Source organism: Folsomia candida, unplaced genomic scaffold (assembly GCF_002217175.1).
Source record: "Folsomia candida strain VU population unplaced genomic scaffold, ASM221717v1 Fcan01_Sc006, whole genome shotgun sequence".
NCBI classification, from domain to species: domain Eukaryota; kingdom Metazoa; phylum Arthropoda; class Collembola; order Entomobryomorpha; family Isotomidae; genus Folsomia; species Folsomia candida.
This window is the reverse complement of record NW_019091198.1, coordinates 1,856,845-1,877,990: the sequence shown is the minus strand read 5'-3', so window position 1 is coordinate 1,877,990 and position 21,146 is coordinate 1,856,845. Positions and strand designations below refer to the sequence as shown.

General features: G+C 39.4%; 1 protein-coding gene across 1 annotated transcript in view; it reads right to left on the bottom strand.

The window, feature by feature from the left end:
• The window catches only part of LOC110850898 (paired box protein Pax-6), a 24,525-nt gene extending 3,379 nt beyond the window's left edge, over positions 1-21,146 (bottom strand). Inside the window, exons 1-8 of the mRNA XM_035852635.1 lie at positions 20,380-21,146; positions 17,834-17,928; positions 16,407-16,608; positions 15,812-15,992; positions 7,783-8,035; positions 1,395-1,541; positions 1,225-1,307; positions 768-964 (exon numbers count right to left, since the gene is read on the bottom strand). Of these exons, the coding sequence (XP_035708528.1) occupies positions 768-964; positions 1,225-1,307; positions 1,395-1,541; positions 7,783-8,035; positions 15,812-15,992; positions 16,407-16,608; positions 17,834-17,846 (1,076 nt within the window). The 5' untranslated portion in view covers positions 17,847-17,928; positions 20,380-21,146. The remainder of the gene's footprint in view (positions 1-767; positions 965-1,224; positions 1,308-1,394; positions 1,542-7,782; positions 8,036-15,811; positions 15,993-16,406; positions 16,609-17,833; positions 17,929-20,379) is intronic.

Here is a 21,146-nt window from a genome sequence, read left to right as displayed (position 1 = left end):
AGTGCCCAATAATAACTCTACTCCTTTATCATCACTCTCCTCTGCCCTCCTTATCCCACCCAACAACGAGATCAAATTGATTCAAAAACGATCAACAACACAATAAATGTAATCCTTATTTGAAGCATTGGTTAGTTTTTCCATTTCAAAATCCAAATTCAAATCCTCTCTCAAGTAGGAGCTTGGGCCCGTCTATCAATGAATCCTGTGTCGGGATGGACGACGCGGACTGACTGACACTTTTATCTATTGCATTTATTCATCTTTTTATTTTATCATCCGCTGAGATTTCTGGTTGGTCACGGCATCTCCACAAGAGTAGAGATTAAAATTATAGTTTTCCTCCATTGTGCGATGCATTCAACGCAGCGCAACGTACAAAGCCAAGCAATAAGACTTCCCACTAGGCACGTACATAAATATTTAATACATCACATTGTCAATTGTATCCAATGGCAGAACCCTTTCAGACGAACCTGTCTCATTGGAAATTCAACATCCCAACCAAACCAAACCATGCATCCATCAATCCACACTGCTCTGTGGTTTTCCATTTTAAACTCCATGATTTCACTTCAATTGAACAATGATGATGAGCAGATGGTGAAGATGGTGGAATTGGAATATGCATGTACGTAGCATAGTGGGCACGAAATCATTTTCTATGTAATGGATTATCTCTCCACATTCTGCTCCAGATTATAAAAGCGACGAAACAACCCAACTCTCTACTCTACGTACTGCTGACAGATTTGAGCTGTATTTACCTGTAGGACTCTGGCATGGAGGCGATAGGTTGTGGTAGAGAAGCGTACATGGAGTTGAACCCGGTGTTTAATGGGAGTCGACCAGAGCTGGCAGTTGTTGGTGGGGGAGAAATGGCCGTATGGTCGGATGAACCTCGGCGTTGATTTCTCAGCTTCTCCTCCCGACGCCATTTCGCCCTCCTATTGCTAAACCACACCTGCAATTCGTAATAATAATAATAATGTTACAAGGGAGGCCACATAAATAGTCAGTTTTAGTCCTTGGATAATTATTAGTCTGGTTCATTTAACAATTTCAGCTCTCAAAGTCATAATTAAGCCTGTTTGTGAGCAAATAGAGACAGGAACTGTATGTAATGAGGTTAGGTTTGATTTTGTCAAAGCAATTGACATGCACATGGCGGTGGTTGACCACGGAAAGGGAGGTTCTCCAATCACTGTATGTACATATACTCACCTGAATTCTGGCCTCTGGCAAACCAATTTTCTCTGCAAGCCTTTCTCTTGCAAAAACGTCAGGGTAGTGAGTACGCTCGAATTCTGCGGAAAATCAACATTCAGTCCACATTAGCAATTAATCAGGTGGACCAGAACAGCTCTGGCTGAGAAAGAGTGTAAAAACCACACCTTTTTCTAACGCTTCAATTTGATCATTTGTAAACGAGGTACGATTTCTTTGTAACTTTCGCTTGAGTCGGAGTCGTAGCTCGGAGTCTTCGTCGGCGGATGAGTTGTGATCAGAATTCCCATCCGAGGTTCCTTCGCTGTTTACTTCTGGAAATTTAGAAGGAAAATATTGAAAAGTTATGTAAAAATTTATGTATTCATTCGCTTTCTCCCAGCAGCGACCGAGACAATGGGCCGTTCTTCAGTTGTGAATATAATATTGCGGTGGAATGTATGCACATACATACGAATGGATAAAATGACTCTGAAATTTCCTGGGGCAATAACAATGATTTCGTTTATTTCATGATTTTACTAATGCAATAAACGCAAGACCTTCAATTTGTGTTGTATTGTATCGTGTGGATAAATCCTTTGGGAATGAAATGAACTTGCGCTCGTCATATAAAGCTTTTTTTCTATCTTGTTACGTTTGGGTCGCATTTAAAAGGGTCTTATCCACCATTCGCCATAGTCCCATTTTCTCACAACTTTTCCCTCATTTCATTTTTTCCATCCAACTGCGTGAATGCAATAATGCTCCGCACAAAACTTTCTTTTCCTTCCTTCCTTCTTCCTCCCTCCCTCGCTTTCTCTCTTCTTTTCCTTCTTGCTACTTATTAGTTCAAGTACACTGGATTCGAGTTAGCAGTAAAAATACGGGCTACCTTTTCTTTTTTTTGCGGGTACAAAAAGTAAATCAAGAAATACACAAGAGCCAAGAGGAGAATGAAGAAGGACGGAAAAGTCGGTGGAGGCGGAGGAGTAGGAAGAGGAAGACTCATAATTCTAAGCTATTGAGCTTCGCATGCTCTGGAAATGCCACGAATATTATTTATTGCCAACCACTCCAACCAATCGGCTTCAAGTGGTCGTATAATATCCGTTAGAATACAATTTTCCTCGTGTGTTTCTTCCTCCTCAACCAACATTGTGAAAGGTTTGGAGATGATAAAGAATGTCATCCCACTCCCCACACACACACACCGCAGAACAATGCAGGATACAAAGTTTGCATTAAATTTTCTACCAAGTCAACCCAACGACGATATGTCCTGTTCCGGTTTTCTAATCAGGAAGACGAGGTGCACTCGTGGTTTGACTATACTGCTTGCATTTACTTATGTATATATGGGTGAAATGTAGTGTAAGATTCACTCCTCACAATTGAGCATGAATTTCAATTTGAATTTGAAATGGCTCCCTTAAAGATGACAGTGTTCCACATTTTATTCTGCAGCTTCCAGCTACCGATTTGTGTATATATAAATTTTGCATATGTATGTCCAAATTCCAGTCAAGGTAGACCAACTCTGACTCTATCATCACTAGGACCAACCCAACTTGATTCTGAAAAGGATATGCAGCTCGCAATTTGTGTGTTGGGAATGTGGATCAGCTCAAATTTTGGATATGTAAGTCCATGCATCATCATACTATCAAAACACTCTGCTCTGCCAAACCACCACTAAAACTCAAACTGAATTACGAGAAGGACAAACAGTGAGAGAAAGCGGAGTGGGAAATCAACACTGCTAAGCAGCAGTTAACAATGCTCGATAATGATTTACCCTTCGTCTTCCTTGTGCAGATATTGGTTCGTTGTGGAACAGTTTGAAATTTGTGAGATGACATAACGCCTGCTTCGTGTACGCTACCATCAGCACCACGTTGTCCCCTTTCTCTCTCGGAAAGGATTGTGTGTTATGTGTGTTTGGTTCATTTCGGCCTCGTCTTTTCCACTCTCTCCTTCCTCTGTGTGCAGAGTAATTCAGGTGGAAATGCTAACAAACTCCCGGACGACGGCATCCGTTCATCATTTTTAAGGGCTGGGAGGAGGCCGTGGGATGCAGAGTTCCCTGTCGAGAGAGAGACGACGACGAGAGTCCGTTCTGTATGGAGATGAACCAATCTACATAACAAACCTAGTCTCCCGGGGTTCCTGAAAACCACCGCGTTGCCCGGTTTTGCATATGTTTCCACGCGAGGAGGAACACCCCTTTGTGCACACAAGTTGCCAAATATTGCCCAAATATTTTATTGAGCTAGGTGAAGAGAGTGGAAACCAAAATTCAAGTTGGGTACGTACAAGTGTATTTTTTATATATGAAAAGCTATCAATATAGATTACAAATATTTGAAAAGTGGAACAAGAAACAGGTTTGAAGGACAATTATGCATACTTTCAAAACTTATTTTGTACTAATTTCAGTTTGGCATACTAAAATTGAGTCTAAAAGCATGCCTCCTCCCCGTCATTACAGTCATCACGCTCATTAATACCCATATTCACTCGGCCAACTTCAAAGCGTTCAGAGTTAATAAAACTTTGAAGCTTCTGTAGTCCAAATATGCTTAATTAGTAGGGAGCTCAGTGATGTAGAAGAAATTTAAAACTTGGGGACAATCAGAGAACCAAATAAGGTTACTTGGTCCGCCTTGTTGCTTATTTCGTCAAAATGGCATCTTACACGAGTGACTGAGTGAGTTGGAGCTCCTCAAAGTTTTATAGTCTTAATCAGAGTTTATGCAAAACGGTATAAAATATTGCAAAGTCATAAAATTACATAACTTTATGTTACGATTACGAGACAAACAATTTGTGGGACGATGCCATTAAAAACAAAATAATAAGACATCATTTTGGTCTGAATAAAGTTACGAGGATGTCTCTTGTCTCGTACTCTATCTCATTTAAATGATTGTGTCTTTCAAGAATGAAAAACTAGACCCTTTGCCCTTTGTAGTTTTAAAAATCAAACAATTTTTCAATGGTTTCCTGGAATATAAGACAAAAAAAGAGGGACATGGGTACGAATCATTTTTCCCAAAAAATCATAATGTATCTCATATAATAAGAACAGTAAACATTGTGCAAGTCAACTGGATGAGCTAATAGCAACAAAAGAAAGAACGTCTTTGAAATTTAATATCAAACTAGAGTTTCAATTCTGCCCAGAACTAACAACAGCAAAAGTTTTGTTCCAGGTGTGTAATGTAATGCCTAACTTTTTAAGAAAACGGATCCTTCACGTACGTATAACATGTTTGTTGAGCCTTTTTTGTGTTTCTTCAAAGTTGGTTCCGAAAAAAAAACTTTAAAAATTCATCCTTTACTTTTCTCTACCTTTACAAAATGAGATGAAGAGAGTCTGCCCTTGTTTTGTTAAGCAACTCGTGTTATACGAGTCGTGTATCCACTTTTGTAGTTACAATGTCAACTGCGAATGTTTCTCTTTGGTCCTCGTCCTCGTCATCGTCCTCGCAAAGTGATCATCATCTGTTTTCTGAGATGAGACCTTTGATCTTAAAAAAGTCGGAGGCAGGCTGGCTCACTCTCCAGTCGTTTTCCTCTCTTTCTCTGGACTCTGCTTCTTAATGGGAGTGGAAAACCCATCAGAAATGGAGTAGTTCTCTTTCTTTCTCATATATGATGTATTATACAAAGAGCTTGATATTATATTTGCATGCCTATGGCTTTACGTACATGTCCTGTTAGATCTATTCCTAGCTATTCATATGTCTTGTCCTTTTACGGAATGATACATGAGTTCAAATATTCGGATGCGAGTCAAAGAAAATTTGTTCACAACTCAACGAACGACTCCCCAACAAGATCAGTAATTGATCAACTCATTTGACATTTTCTCCATGCACTTTAAAGTTTTGTTTGTAGGAAAACTAAAATGGGGAGTGGATGACGACATCGGACTAAATGTGTCTTGCACTCATCTTCTCAAGCAATGTATTCCATTCACCATGTTGAGCCTTTGTTTCATACAATTTGTAGCAGATTGACACGAATGTGTACATTCGGGCTTCTTTTCTTCACAAGTAAGCATCTCATCTCTGTCGGTATGGAATATGTATGTGAATACTGCTTGCTTTTCATGGGGCCTCTAAATAAATGAGGGAAGGATTAAACGTACGTCCTGAGTAAATTCGGCCTGTGTGGTGATTGTGGTGGTGGGTCGATTTTGATAGGGACACAGAGGAAAGCCAGCACAAAAAGGGATGAAAGAGCTAAAATCCAAGTCGGTTGAATAGACTTGGTACTTGCCGGTGAAAAGAGCATTTCCAATTACCTAATACACTCTCACCACTTGAGGCAGCCAAAGGATTCAAAATAAGGACACAAATGGATTAGTTTACCGGCAAAAACATAGCTAAATTAGACCGACTAACGAATGCTACTCTTTTTGTGGAGGATTTCTTGTCCGAACTGTCATTCATAGTTGACAATATGGCAAACTTATCGTTAGTTGAATATTCATTGATATGACATACGGCATACATACATTAATTAATTAATCAGTTATGATGCCAGGATAGAGCAACAATTGCGTAATTTGGCCATTGTAAGTGTAAGTCAACTTGTGCAAGACGTATAACAAAATATCCTACATAGCCAAACACACTTGGATTGTATGAATTTGTCCGATACATTAAATAAGAGCAGTTTAAAGGTCAGCAATAAATTTTACCCGAACAAACCCTCCATTCACAATAAGACTTGATCTCTTGGACTTGAGAAAAAAACTTTTAAAGAATTTTCTTTTTTTCCCACTTATTCAGGTGCATCAATGAATGATTCGTTCCTTCCCTTGTTCAGTCTCACTTAAAAATCCTGCCGTTTTACAATAATCCAGTTCAATAATCGAATTTCGAATTGTTGCATTGTGTTTCGTCATATTTCATCTTCAACGTCACATTAGAGGATAAATTTAAAACGCCCACACGAAGCCAGATCCAGAACTGGACTCATGAATGAGAATGAAAATAAATGGCATCTTGACATCAGTTATGAATGAGAGTTGAATTTTCATTCACACAATCTCACAAAGTGTAAATGTGTATGGATTCTCATGACCGAGAGTCAATTTTCCCATGGGTGCCAACAGTCCCAATAATAATTTGTTACTTTACATCGACCCACGAGTGTTGTTAAGCAAAGGTACGCGTATGTGAAGTGAATAACACTTATTCTTATGAAAATAGACCCATGTGGAGTCGAGTGGAGGCGACGCGACCAACATCAAAAATCTGATCCTCACAAATGTTAGTCAACAATGGGCAGCTAATAAACAGCTTGGTGGTTGATAATGGGATAAAAGTTGTATGAAATGGGTGCTACGGACAGACGTTGATGGTCGAGGACGATCTCACGAGGACATCGCATCAAGAATTTATTGGGTTTTGTTACGACCAACTTTCTTACCTATTAATGGGTCACAAAGATTGACAATGTAATTTTTCAACACGGACTCCATTCAGCCAAGAATGTTGCTCGTATGTATGTGTTATGTCGTATATGAAAATGTACTTTGAATGAAACTGACTTATTTTCCCAATTCTCGCATTTGGATCAAAAACTAAACAGCGAGAGGCGAGGTAGATCGATTCAATGGTTGAGGATTAAAGTTGACAATGGATCGAATAATTCAATACTTTCAGAAAAAGCGATAGTTATATTTACGAAATGATAAGTCAGTTTATATAGGGATAAATTTTAACCTACGTGAATTTTTTCTTTACGATACATTTTTGTTGAACCAACTTTTGCTATTTCAAAAATTCTAATCGTAACATTCTGAGAAGAATTGTAAAAATTGAAATATCGAATTGAACTGCTAATTCTCAAGGATATATTTACTGTAACAGCGGGGAATAATAAAATAATAAAGCGAGTTCCATACTATAATATGCTCCAAATAACTCAAGTGAAAGGGGACTTGGCCCAAGTCGGCCTAGAGCTGAATTATAATTTCAATTCAACTTGTTCAAGGGATAAGTGTCTCCCGAGTGGTGAGATACATTGTACGTCACATTTGTTGCGACAAAATGACACAAGATTATCCCAAACTGTCATGCACCATGTTTATGCCACCATTGATACTGGAAGCTGTACATCTTGCACTGTAGTGAATGAGTCAACATGATTAAGAAAATGTTATCCCAGGGGAAGTGCATAATAGTTTCAAGTACGTAGCATTTCCACAAACTTGTAAACCCATTCTTGCTTAAAAGTAAGCTCTCTCGAGTTGATCCCATGCAACAAAGCGGTGATTCATAGAAAACTTTATGAAACTCGTAACAAAATGTGTATACGTATGTACATACACAGATGACCAAACTATTGAATAGTGGCATTGTCCACATCGAATGTTTGGACATGTGAAATTCGATCATTCAAAGTGTCAAATGAAAACTAATTAGCCGGTTACGTAAAATTAGCACCGCATCACGATGCTGATTACCCACGACTATTGGACAGCACCCATGCATGGGGAATAAGTCGTTAATTGGAACAGGTAGGTAGGCCTATTAACTAGGTGTGATGCATTCATACCTCGTTTGTGAGGGTCATCCCGGGCCGAGGAGGGTGGCATCGGAGCGGAAAGTGGAGTTGTGGGTGGAGGGAGTCCGATTGTTCCAGGATTAGCTCCAGCCGGATACCACGCCCAGCCTGCCGCCGCACTCACGGCTGCCGCCTGGCCGTTGAACATCCGCAGTTTGTCATACACCGAGTCCGCCGTTGGGTTTCCGCTCTGCTGCTCCTTCTGCGCTGCCAAATTCCGAAGAACACGGTTGATCGAGGATACCTGCCAATCACACAAGAGAATGTCCAAACTCAGCACCTTTCTCGCAATGTTCTTTACACCAGGACATGAATATTCCTCCTGGCACTGATTTATGTATGCATGTGGAGAAAGCACGAGTCTAATGACGCGGACTAACTCGTAGTCAAACTCGGTTTTTGCAACTCTCTGCTTTCACATTTTTTGGCTCTTAATTATGATTTTTTTTAGATGTTCATGGAATCTGTTGGAAATAATCATTACAGAAAATCTCGTAATCGCCACCTGAATTGCGTCAACGACACTTTCCAAGTTCAACTCTGAAAGTTATCATGTTCATTTTGAATATTTGGAGAGGAGAGAATAACGATTCTGCTCTTGGTGGAAGAATCAATAGTTGTGTATGCAAGTGTGAGAAGGCTGGTCGGCATTGTTGCTTTAGTGGTGGTCTGCATGATACGCAAAAGGAAGACTGGTTGTGGTTGGTTTGTTGGATGGTTGGTTGCCTGGTGGAGAGAGAGAGAGAGGAAAACTTGATGGAAAGTCTCGGAGGGGATTGAATTTTAAATTGAATATCAGACTAATTCAATCGCTGGCAAATTGACGACTTTAGTGTAGACTCCTCTCGGGGGAGAAATCAAAATCAAATCCTGCACAGTTTCAAGCATTGAACATTTCGAGTCATCCTCATCAAGATTACATTTTATTTTATTCACATTCACTCAGTCACTCACATGAAAGGCGAAATGGAGGAGAACTGTCTCAGCCTATATCTTATGAGATGGCGATATAAGTAATATTGCAGCCTCCTCGAAGACTCGGATTGTGTGATTTCTCCTTGGCTCGTCGTCTACTCATGAATACTCGATAAGACTTTGACTTGGAATTGACAAGCAAAAACCACAATTGAATATTGACAAAGTAGACCCACACGACACACGGGATTGGAACATGACAGTAGAAAGTGCTAAATCATCATTCAATCTTTCTACTCGTTCTCTTCTCGTCCAATGAACTCTCATTCGATATCAATTTGTGACCACTTTAAATTTCTTACTTGTCATCAGCACATACCAGACTTTTCCATCAAGTTATGTGGATAATTTAAATAGGTACGAAGCATAATTTCTCGTTACTATCCGACTTGAACCATAAGTTATGAAACATGTGCTTAGCCTCTTAAAAATTAAAGATATTAAGATTTGCGGATCCACATTTCACATTTCTAATTCATGTATTTGAGATATTTTATCACCAGTTATGCTCCCACCATTTTACGACATTATCACATGTTATCCTGACTACATACCCTGTCACTTCACGTCATGCTGTCAACCACGCATTTTTATATACGAATACGAACATAGAGACGAAAAGTGGGTATCAATAGTGGAGCAAAGAACAATAAAGGACGATATAATAAAAGACCAGAGGTTATCGTCGTCGTCGTCCTCGTCGTCTCTTTCGAAGGAGAGGAGACACTTGTCATTTAATTTGAAAGGCTGGATGAGAGATGAATGATAGCTTTTGAATTCCGGAAGGCCAGTGTGAGCATATTGGATGATTAGGGGTATCGAGATGATGATGGGAGAATGATAGCACAAGAAAAGAATTAGAGGACAATGGCTGGCTTCGGTCGTATTGTCCGGCTCCGTCTCTCCCTCCTTCCGTCATCATCTCTCTGCTGCCTTAATCACCCTCCACTCCACTTCTCCATTCAGAAGTAGGTAATCGTACAAGAAATCATCATCCTGCTCAATGAAGTGAACCCACTCACACGGGACGTGAGTGACGATGAACCCAGCAGGCCGACTGGATTTAAATTCGACTGCTACTCAAAAAAAATTGTCAAAGAGTACGAATCTCCACAACCAACGCGAGACTTGAGACTGCTTGACAGAATTCTCTCCAAGATTCTGTTCCAAGAGGTCAGTAGAAATCGTATTTTTATGGCTGGGTCAGGCGGTGGCAGAAGTTTATGTAATAATCTTAAAGTTGGACAAGGTGCTTAAAGGCCTCAGTTAATGGACTCTATCATCATCAATGCGATCCCCAGCAGAAGAATACGTACCACTCACCCGGTCCAAAAACTAGCCATGTAGGTTTAAGGTCCGGGATAATAATAAGTCGTGCAAGGGTCACAACAATTTTCTCTCCTCTCTTGTCGATTGCATACATTGCGCAGAGGAGGACAGAAGAAGCAGAACGGTGGTGCCCATTTCAATGAGTGCACTGCAGCGTGCCAATGCTATTCAGATGCACTCAAATGTGAAATAACACGGAAATAGGAAATCCATTCTAAACCCGAAAAAACTACCCAGATCCAAAAAAGTCTCATCTAAGCTTTAATTGAATTCTCAATCGCACTCCACTCACCAGTCAACCAAACTAACCTAAAACCACCATTGCTACGACCAACAAACCCACAACGGCGAGCACGACGACCACGATATAGATTGTACTCACTCACTTATACCAAGTGAATGCATGCAGATGACGCAAAATGCAACACATTTTTTTCATATTTAGTTCTCCGCCCGTCCTTATAACTCACAACTGCTCGCAGAACACACAATATGCATAACTTCCACTCTATATTAATAAGGATAAATAAATCCAACTAATCAGATCAGATCATATCGCGTCAATCGTATGCATTTCCATCCAAACAACGAGCTGTGCAAAAAGTTGCCTTATACGATAGCATCATCATCATCATCGCCATGATACACAAGTCCCATTATTATTTATAAATGGTTCAAAGGCCTTTTTGAGACATTGCCGTGCGTACATTGCCAATACGTAAATATAAAACGGCACGATGACGTTAAGGAAACACTAAACACAAACTATTTTTATTCCAAACTTTTAGAGAAATTTCCCATCCACCGTTTCAACACAACATTTACTACACACTTTTTAAGGCGAGGAGGGAAAGCTCTCCTGTCAGCAAGTCCTTATACGTACTTTGGCTTTTTATAAACAAAATTTTCCACAAAGACTCATTTAATACTTAGTACTCAACTCTTGTTTCAAATAGAAAAGTTTTTCTTGTTTCGCTACAGAGTTGCTTTTCCTTCCATTTCTTTCTCTCTGTTAGGAAAATAGTGGTCGGTCGACCTACCCCTCCGCCTCCTCCTTTCTCCGAGTAAGTGCATACATATATATCTAAGATAGATCGATGCAGATCTATCTCGAGACTTGTGAGCGTGCACACGCACAGCGCGTAAGGACTGCATCCATCCCAGGGTAGAAATCTAAATAAAATAGTTGAATAGAAAACCCAGGAAGACGACGAGGACGACGAGGACGGCAAGAAAGCAAGTGGAGTGAAAGTATGAGTGAGAGCAACAAAAAGTTGACTTGGTTGAGGACTCCGGATTTCAGAAAGAAATTTGTTAGGCGAGAGAAGAATTGACAGAGTTGGAGGAGTATTTGTTGGCCGTGCTTGTTTTCAATTTGAGCTTGAGCCTTCTTTCTCTAGGTATTGCTTAGCTCTTTCCACGACTACTTTTGCTCAGCCCACGTATTCATCCACTAGTTCTTGTATATTGTGCAGTGCTTACATGCTAGGAGATCTTTACCCGCTCCGCCTGCTGCCTGTTAACTTTACCAACAAATCTGAACAGAGTTTTGGACGGAAATAATGTTTTCAGACAGAGTTGGCACTGACAGGCTCACTTCGCTAAGGCCTTTTGACTTCCATCCAACCACAAAGTAATTCGTTCGTACTCTCACTCTCACCACCACTCACTCTTATTACAGCAAGTCGTCATTGCTCAAAATGAAAACCAACCAACTAGCATCGCGTCAAAATTTCCAAAGGTTTTCTCTGATTATTTCATGTCGCTCCCAGACGCCCCCTTCCATCATTTCCAAATTTCCACCTTTCATCCAGTTAATGAAAATGACACCAAAACCAACCACCGGAGTCAACATGTCTAATCATTCGCGCAGAGAGAAACCAACCTGTGATGTGCTCCCTACCTAAACCTTTAAGTCAACTTTTAACCGTCTCTCTCTGACCAAAACAGATATATGGATTTTGAAATTTTCACCTATTTGCTCAGAAACGTTTGAAATTTCCCGACATGTGTGCATACTCTTCTAATTGAGAACACATGTTTTTACTTTCACCTGGAAAATTAACCAACCTAAGCTCTGACATGCATGACTAAATATGTGAACCATGTCCTCACACTCTCTTACATGTCACCTGTTATTACCTGTTATCCAAATATGTCAGCCCCACTCGCATACTTATTTATTTTCAAACACAAGTGGGCGAGATGACAACCGGTCCAATAATTACTTCCTGACAAAACTAGCTGAACGCTGACATGAGCCACACACAGACAGACAGACAGAAACACGTCACGTCACTCCTCGGATGAAACAAGGGGACAGATAAACTATGGAGGAGGAAGAAGAAATAGATGATCACCATCACTCCAGATTTGGACTTGGGATTGCATTGCTGGATGTGATTATGTCGATATTATTTGTGTTCATTGGTGTGTAAGAGGGAGGGAGAGAGAGAGAGAGATCTATCCACTTACTTATTTAAAGTGAATTTCTCAGTCCTGGAGCAGAACACATAATATAAAACAGAATTGACTGAACAGCATTACTTTACTTACTGCACGTCAACTTCATCTGCTTTCATATTGTATACTTTCGTCGGAAATAAACTCGTGTTTTTGTTGCAAAGCACTTGAAAAGTGTGGGATACAATGCGTACAAGAACACATATTTTTGGAGCTACAAGTCCAAATTGTGATCTTTACATTGCATTTGATTTTGTGGAATTGCCCAACTTCACATTCTGTTTATTTTCCCAGAATGTGTCCTTGTGGATTCTTTCAATCCCGTAGAATCGGCGTGGTCTTTATCATGAGAGAATGCGAGTGTACATTAACACAATTTAGCAGCCCTTATTCTTCTCCCCACTCATGCACCCATCCAACGAACTAACTAACTAACCATCAAGCCCATCAAATACAGTAGCAAAAAAAGAAGAAAGGGAGTGAAAGAAGGTGTCCAAGCCGAACCCTTTCCCTTCCTCAATTGCAGCCCGAATGGCATAAATTCATAATAAATAAACGTGTCAGAACCCACCCAGCATCACGGGAGGAACTTAATGATCTTGAATATGATGTGGACATTCATTCCGTCATGAAGTATTGCTTTACAACAAAGACGATATATTTCCGTGTAATGCGGGAGCGAATGGAAAATGGGAGGCTGAAAATGCTGAGTAATACGTACAATCGCGTATCGAGTAAGCAGTGACTGACTTAATAGTTGTGTGCGGTTTGGTTTGGTAGTCAGTTCAGTGTTAAGAATAATAATAATGGTAATAACAACGTGAAGCATAATAGCTTACACTTGTTTCATTAATGTGCACGTTTTTTCATCACCACCACCCTTTTCCTTGCTGTTCTCTTTTTAGTGTCCAACCCTCGGTAATAAAATTACAATGAAAATGTGTACAAAAACAAGTGTACAAGTGGTAATTGTAATTGAAGAGGTTTCCCAAGTGAAAAAGGATTGTGAAGGGAAGAATAAAATAATCTTTATACAATAAAATTTAATGTACATATATTTAGAAGTATGCGCCCCTTCATTAATTTGTACACCTTTCTCTCATCCCATCTCATACCCATGTACGTACAGACATTTACTAAACAAGTTCTTGATTTGAACATGATTTGCAAATTGCGTTGAAACGATTTCTTCTTTGTTCAGAACGGGTTGTCTGGTTGACAATCGCTCCAATTGTGTCCCTTCCTAACTGACTGAGGAGTATATCTTCTTTGTTAAACGAGGTAGCTTTCGGTCCCTCTTTCTCCTCTCTCTCTCATTTGCTCAATATTATCATGCTACGAGTATGCATTCTCATGCGTAAGAAATTTTCATGCTGCAATGAACTTGAATTCGTTTTGAGATTTCGTCGAGTCTCCAGCCAAGGCAACTCATTTAATTTACATTCTCATTTCAACTTCCTGCTCCAAACCTTATTCCTTTGAAAGGCTGGCCATCATTATTATCGTCGTCGTCGTCATCATCATCATCATTGCAACGACTTGAGGACGATGAATGCAGGGCTGGTGGAGATGATAACTTCATTCTACTCATCGTCTTCCCTTTTATTGTTACAAGTCTCGAATCGGGCTTAATTCATTGTCCATGGGGAACAGAACGCCCACCGGCTAGAGTCCAACTTATGAAGACTAAAAGTTACGGCTATACGAGACATTAAAGAAAAAGAGGTTTACGTCACGTAAAAGGAGTTGCATTCAAACGTCTAAAATACAAATTGCAGAATAGAAATCAATCCTTTTACACTTGTGCTTGGAGTGAGTGGGACGACTATACACAACTTCAACTAATTAAGGGTGAAAAGTGCCCAGTAGTAGTGGACTGATTTACTGGATAATTCAAAAGCAGCCACGCATAAAGTAATCCGTGAGCAGACTGATGCATCATAATTCAGAATGACGAAGGAGTTCTTGGCTTTCATTTAATCAAATCTTCACATTTCAAATTTGAGCCTTCGTCTCTTCCACTTGAACGGACATGTTGATTTTTAATCCAACTCCTGCATAGCTTCAAGTACATCGCTACATAGGTGCACGAAAACCACAATTTAATAGTGTTTACAAGACTACTACTATTCTTCAGAAACGGATGTATGTAGCTGTGGTTTGAGAAACGAGACCATAACTTTTGAAATTTATACTTTCAACACAACACAACAAAAATGCAGGCATTATGATGCACGAGTAAAAAGCAAATGTGAGAAAAAAAAGAGTTTTGAAAAAGATGGCGAGCTGAATGTGAGATTGGAAACTTTTTCCCGAAACCGAAACTCCCGTCCCCAATCCAAGAAAGAATCCTCCTCCTCCCCTTCTTCTTCTCGTTGCTCGGTAAAATCCGAAATCTCATTACATCACCCACCCTGCCCCACGGGTTGGCCGCCATGTGTGTGTGTGTTTATAAGTACGTATGGATGGGAGAGAGAGAGGATTTTTTGGGAGGGAGAGTGATAAGAAGAAAGGTTAGCAGCTTACATTATTGGACAGAGGTCGGAAATGGCTGGAAGGGGACGTGATAGACACGAGAAGACGACGAAGAAGTAGAGGCAAGAAGGGAGAAAGGAGAGAATGCATCAAGAATTTAAGAAAAGAGAGAGAAAAGTTGGATGCATCAGAGAGAACTTTCCGGCCGACTGATTTGATCGAGTTGACGGCCGTGGATGGAAATCTCCCATCTAAATCTACCGAAAAAGAAACCAAAAGCTATTTCTCCAACACCACATAAGCAAAGTGTGTGTGGCCTTATATTCACTACCAACCATGCCAAATGCCAAACCAATCCATCCTCGCTCTAAGCTCCACTTAAGCTACATCAGCCTTTTTACATCAAACTAATCTCCTGCCCACTTGGACACTACTACAACCACCAACAAATAATGTGAGACTTCTCTCTCGTTCGCTCTCCTGTTGTTGACCATACCACGAAATATTTATATCCAACGAGAACCTTACATAACAGCAGGAGACCAAAATAAAATTCGGACTTGGAGTTTCACCACCACGAGATTTATAAAAATGTTGGCAAATTATTTATATAAAATAAAGTCTACAGCTATAAATACAAGTCGTACGAAATCAAGTATGTAGGTTTAAATACCACGTATTTTCAGATATTTCAGTTAAACATGACAACGTTTCGTGTATAAAACAATATCATGATGATGCCAAAGAACAATTATTGTGCATGCAGATTAAAACTCACGCTTGGGATGTTATCATTAGTGCAGACTCCTTCGGACAAGAGACGATCACGGATTTCCCATGCAAATATTGACGGGCATTCTCTCTTGTACTCGGCAATCTTGGTGACAACGGGGCCAGTAGCGACACGAGGTTTGCTTCCGCCAATAGCCCTCGGCTTTATTGACCCTGTCTCGTAGTATCTGCAATCCAAACACATTAGTTGAGACAAATGAAAGGAATTATTGCTGCAAGAATGGACACTTATTTGCTACACAATTTATTTACCCCACTGCTTCTTTCTCCCACTGCATGCACACTCACTCGCTACTACTTGATCCCAGTAGTCGTAGTAGTGGAAAGCATACGGAGAAACAGGAAGGAAGGAAACATGCACATCCATCCATCCAAACTAACCATACCCAGTTAGCAGTGGGGTAAGTGCTCTGCAGCAGCATGGCTTATTTGTACTTGTTATTCGAGACTAATCGCTTTCAGTAATAACACACTTCGTCTCCGTCCTTCCCAATTCACGAGCCAAATATACATCACGAGAACCTCTCCCAATTATGACATTAACCGCCACTACTCATCATCAAAAGGAAAGTCAAGCTCACCTCCCCAAGATTTTGGAAACGCATCCATTAGAAACTTGGAGGATGCGACTAATGTCACACGGCCTGGCTCCGGAATGGGCGAGCTCGACGATTTTCTGTCGGGTAGAATCCGGCAGTGGCCTCCCGTTTACGTACACACCACCCAATTGATTTATACCACTATGCCCTGTGTCAAATTTCTTCATTGAGTCCCAATAATAATCTAAAAGTATGAATCAGCGTAAAAATTGATCAATTCCTGCACAATTTAGGAAAAATTATATATAATTTAAGTTTTTCACAATCACAATAAAAGCATAAATTATGTAAGAAATGCTCTCTCTCATCATATCAATCTTATTTTTTGTATAGCATAAGTTTACAAGTTCACCCAAACTTTCGACATTCAATCTTTGCAGCTACTTTCTTCGAAAACCAATCAAAGTGTTTTGACATTTAACGCATAATAATAATAATAATAACACACTTATTCCCTCAACATAATGTCAAGAGAAAAAAGTTTGAACTGATTGTGGGAAAAATTTGGCACATGAATTTTGAACTTTTCATAAAAGTTTGCCACTTCTTAGGCATTCTGCTAAAAACGGAGTGAGTGAGTGGTAAAAGTTGGAGAGAGAAGAAGGCGGTGGAATAAATGAATACGATTCTTGCCAGAGTTGTAAGTTGGGCCGGATTGAGGAAGAAAGTTGGTAAAACATTTAGCAAATGTGAGTGAAAGTATACAGAGAGGAGCCGAAAGAGAGAGAGTCAATAGTTGATTTGAGACTTGATGATGATGATGGTTGGTTGGTCGGGTGGTTGGTGGTGGGTGGTTTTTGGCTGGTTTGGTTTCGTATAAGCGCACGCATCCAGTTCAGTGACTACTCAAGGTTAGTGTCCTTCACGAACTTCACGACTCGTTTGGTGACCAATTATGCGGAGAACGAATATCGGCTCATGCTGCACCCACCACCGACAGCCACCCACCCAACCATCTAGGATTGCCCTATTTTTGGCCACCACCAAACTCTCTTAAAACTCTTTAACCATTTCACTACACTTGGACGCCGAAAACTTTTTCACTACCAGATTTTTCACAACTTTCTCCAACTTCCGGCAACTAGCATGGCATGCCTGTAGATGCAGCAACCAGGTTTCTGCCTGTCTATGCCTGCTCATCCTCCAGGATTGTGTCCTTTATATTCATACCCTGCTGCTCCGGTTAATTGGGGCTCACTTAACTTGCTCACATTCTCGGCAAACTTTTTCTTTAACTAATTTATGGCTTGGAATTACAAGAGTTGGTTTGACGAATGGGTTTCCTTTTTTGCCATTCATTTGCTTCATTGACCAACAATATTTGGTTAGATTAACCGAGAGCATTTCTTACTTTAGAAGTAAATGAAATAAATAAAATTTGGTTTGTTACGAACATTCTTGGGACTGACCTTTGTGCGGCATCTCGGGTATACCTAGTGGTTGGATCTTGCAGTGAGCCACTTTAAAGCTGTTATTAACTCACTGTTTAATCACAAAAATAAATCTGAAATTTCAAATAATCAAAAATTTATTAGATACACATTATTTCTCGTCACCTTTATATCGTTTAAAATTTTGTGGATATCATACAACTTTACATAATAAATTTTAAACCATAAACCATATTTCGAAATGTTTTTAGTGAAAGCAGACTTGACAATTCACATAGAATTTTTATCTCTCAATCCGTTTTCGTGACATAAAATATCGTTCGTCGCCATTCTAATGGATGACAAAGCAGTCACTAATTGTGTCTCCAGTAACAGTCAAAATCTTAACTGATTTGTCACTCAAATTAATCGAGTAACAAATGGACGCATATTCACAATGAGATGACACTGAGGTTAGATTGAGTGACTAGTGCAAGTCTGATGAGTTGATAACAAGACAGAAGTCATGGGGGTAAGGAATGAGACGATCCATTTGAACCGGACACTGCTCAGGCAGAGAAATAAAGGTCAACCAAGTCGAATTGTATGTGACATGACACGAACAACATGCTCGAGACAGTGATGTGTCCTGCATAGTAATGGGAACAACAGTGACAAGGGTGACTAGAAGACAGGAAAGGTCCAAACAGTTGATACATACATACAAATTAAATATGCATTCAACCATTAAAATACTTAAGTCAATATGCAAATTAATTTTTGGCAACAAAATGGAAATATAAATTTTGTGTGTATAATTTTGTAATTGCTAAAATTATACATCACAACATTCCTTCTCTTCTGAGTTGAAATATATGAAAGTACGAATTGATTCTAGAAATCTAAATGTAAATAAAAATTGAGATTTGATTTAGAAAAGTCCATGTCATGCAGCTCAAAATGTAACAAATAATAATCAGGTTATCAAACTTTCATCACTCTTCCAGTCACCACAATCAGTGAAGCACAACAGCACAATGGTGCACATAAATATGTACGTATAGTGAAATGTGAAACCTAATCCGAGTCACAATTAAGGGTACAAATGAATAACAATGTGGACATTACGTGGCACATTTTGACAAGTGAGGTGAATAAGTGCCACGTGTACGCAATTGTTGTCTTGTTTGTTAGCATTATCATTACTTCCTAGCACAATTGATGGCCCGAGTGGAGGATCAGATCACTCTCTTCGTCGTCGTCTCAATTTACGATTAAATAAACAATGAATAATCCGTTTAGTTGGACAGGAATCTCTCTGAACGGGAAAAATGTTGTGCTGAATATTGTCGAATTTTGTTTCAACTTCACCCGATAGAAATTTGTGAATGCAGATCGATTTTAAAATAGCCGAAGTAGCGAACACTTAAAAAACATGAAAATTTGATACTACTAATTCGAATACCTTTTCCTGACTTTCTCAATAAAAACTCTACCAAAAAATATTTTCCAATCAAGTAAATACATCATACCATCGATAGTCTATTATTATCGACAGTATTCACACTCGGTGAAATATTAGATACGACTCGCAACGAAGGACGTGAAATAAAATAAAAATCGCCACCCATTTTTCCCGACTTGTTATGAGTCGATGTCAGCCTGATTTATCATCTCGTCCAATTCAAACCCTCCACGAAGAAGGAGAGAAGAAGACGATTATTCGTGGGGCGTCCCATTGAAAAAAAGTTGTGAAATGCCAACCACCACGATCTCTTCAGTGTCATCTATTCATTTCCTCTTCCTTAGTATCTTTTTACCCGGACCCATGAGGAGCATTATTATTATTACTATTATTATTATTATCAACGTGTGTTATATGTGATGTGATCTCGTACAAGTACAGAAGCCATCAACAATGGCAAACACTCCTCTCTCTCTCACCAAACATTCTATTATTTACTTGCTCACATCATTGTAAATAATTGTTTGCATTCATTGTATCAAAGTGTGGGCTGGTTGCAATCTATTGCTCCAGAAAATGTACGCTTTTGTTGTCGGGCTCTCTTCAAACTTTAAACTCAATGGGACAACGTACAAGATTTGTGTTGGGCCATCAGGATAAAACTTTTTTTATATTTCTCTCCAAGATGAGAGGAAGATACAAAAGTCTCAAAAATATCTTTTCTAACCCCACGCATAAAAGGATAATGATTTTAATGTTGAATATGAGACGGAGTGTGAGATCGAATAAGTTGAAACTTTTGCTGAAAAAGCAGACTTTTTCTACAACTTGATGACAATAAATTTCACTGAATTATATATTTTTAACTTGAGAATTATCAGAAAGTATGTAAATCTGTTTTTCAGACTAATTTTGCAGACTAACTTTATTCCAATTAATTCCAAACTAACTTAATTTTATTTTGGAATACTCCTTCTTAATCTTGCAGATCAAATTTTCACAATTTCCCCCTAAAAACCACGTCCATGTAAACCACTTTGACTTGACCCTTGTTGTTTGCTTAACCAGAAGCCAAACTCATGCTCGATAAAAGTTACCAAATAAAACGAAAGGAAATTACTTGATTATAAATTCGAAGCTGCGCAACCGGAGAAAGTATTTCTCCTCAACTTGATGTTTTCTAACTGTTTTCTAGTTGACCAACACCACTTGAATTATTTATATGAATTTCCGTTTCATGTGCTTCACCACAAATTCAACATTTATTTTAGAAATAAAACACATACACACACATAAAATAAACACACTTATTTGTCCGTGATCAGCTACTGATTTCTTGAAACATATGTACCACGAATCCTGATTAGTAATTCAGAATAGTAATCCTTTGAAGAAACAGTAAATGGTTTCTCACAAAAAAACTGCTGAAGAGGACACTGGTTTTTCGAATTAGATATGCTGCTTACACCGGCCGCATGCACACACCACTTTGAAAAACAAAGTTATTTTCTCTCCGAAAATGGCAAGAAAGACGAAATAATTAATTTAGCGGGTGGAGAAAGTGGTAGTGCGTTGGGCAAGAAATTAATTGGGCGTTGAACGAGGATGAGATTGATTTGATGGTTTGGTTTTGTTGGCGAATAAAGTGTAATGAAGGAAAACTTGGTGGATGGTGATACTGTTAAATGATGTGAGGAAACACTTTATCTTGTTCGCAGTGAATTGGTTTATAGACAACTGCAACTTGAGGACCTTTATCCCACTGTTTTTACACACTTGCTCTCCTTCTCACTGCTCAAACCAACTATGCTCTCACTCGGTCGGATTTCGAGGAGACAGCAGCAGCAGCAGCTCCCTTGCAGCCAACCAGCCCTTTTTCGAAACCAA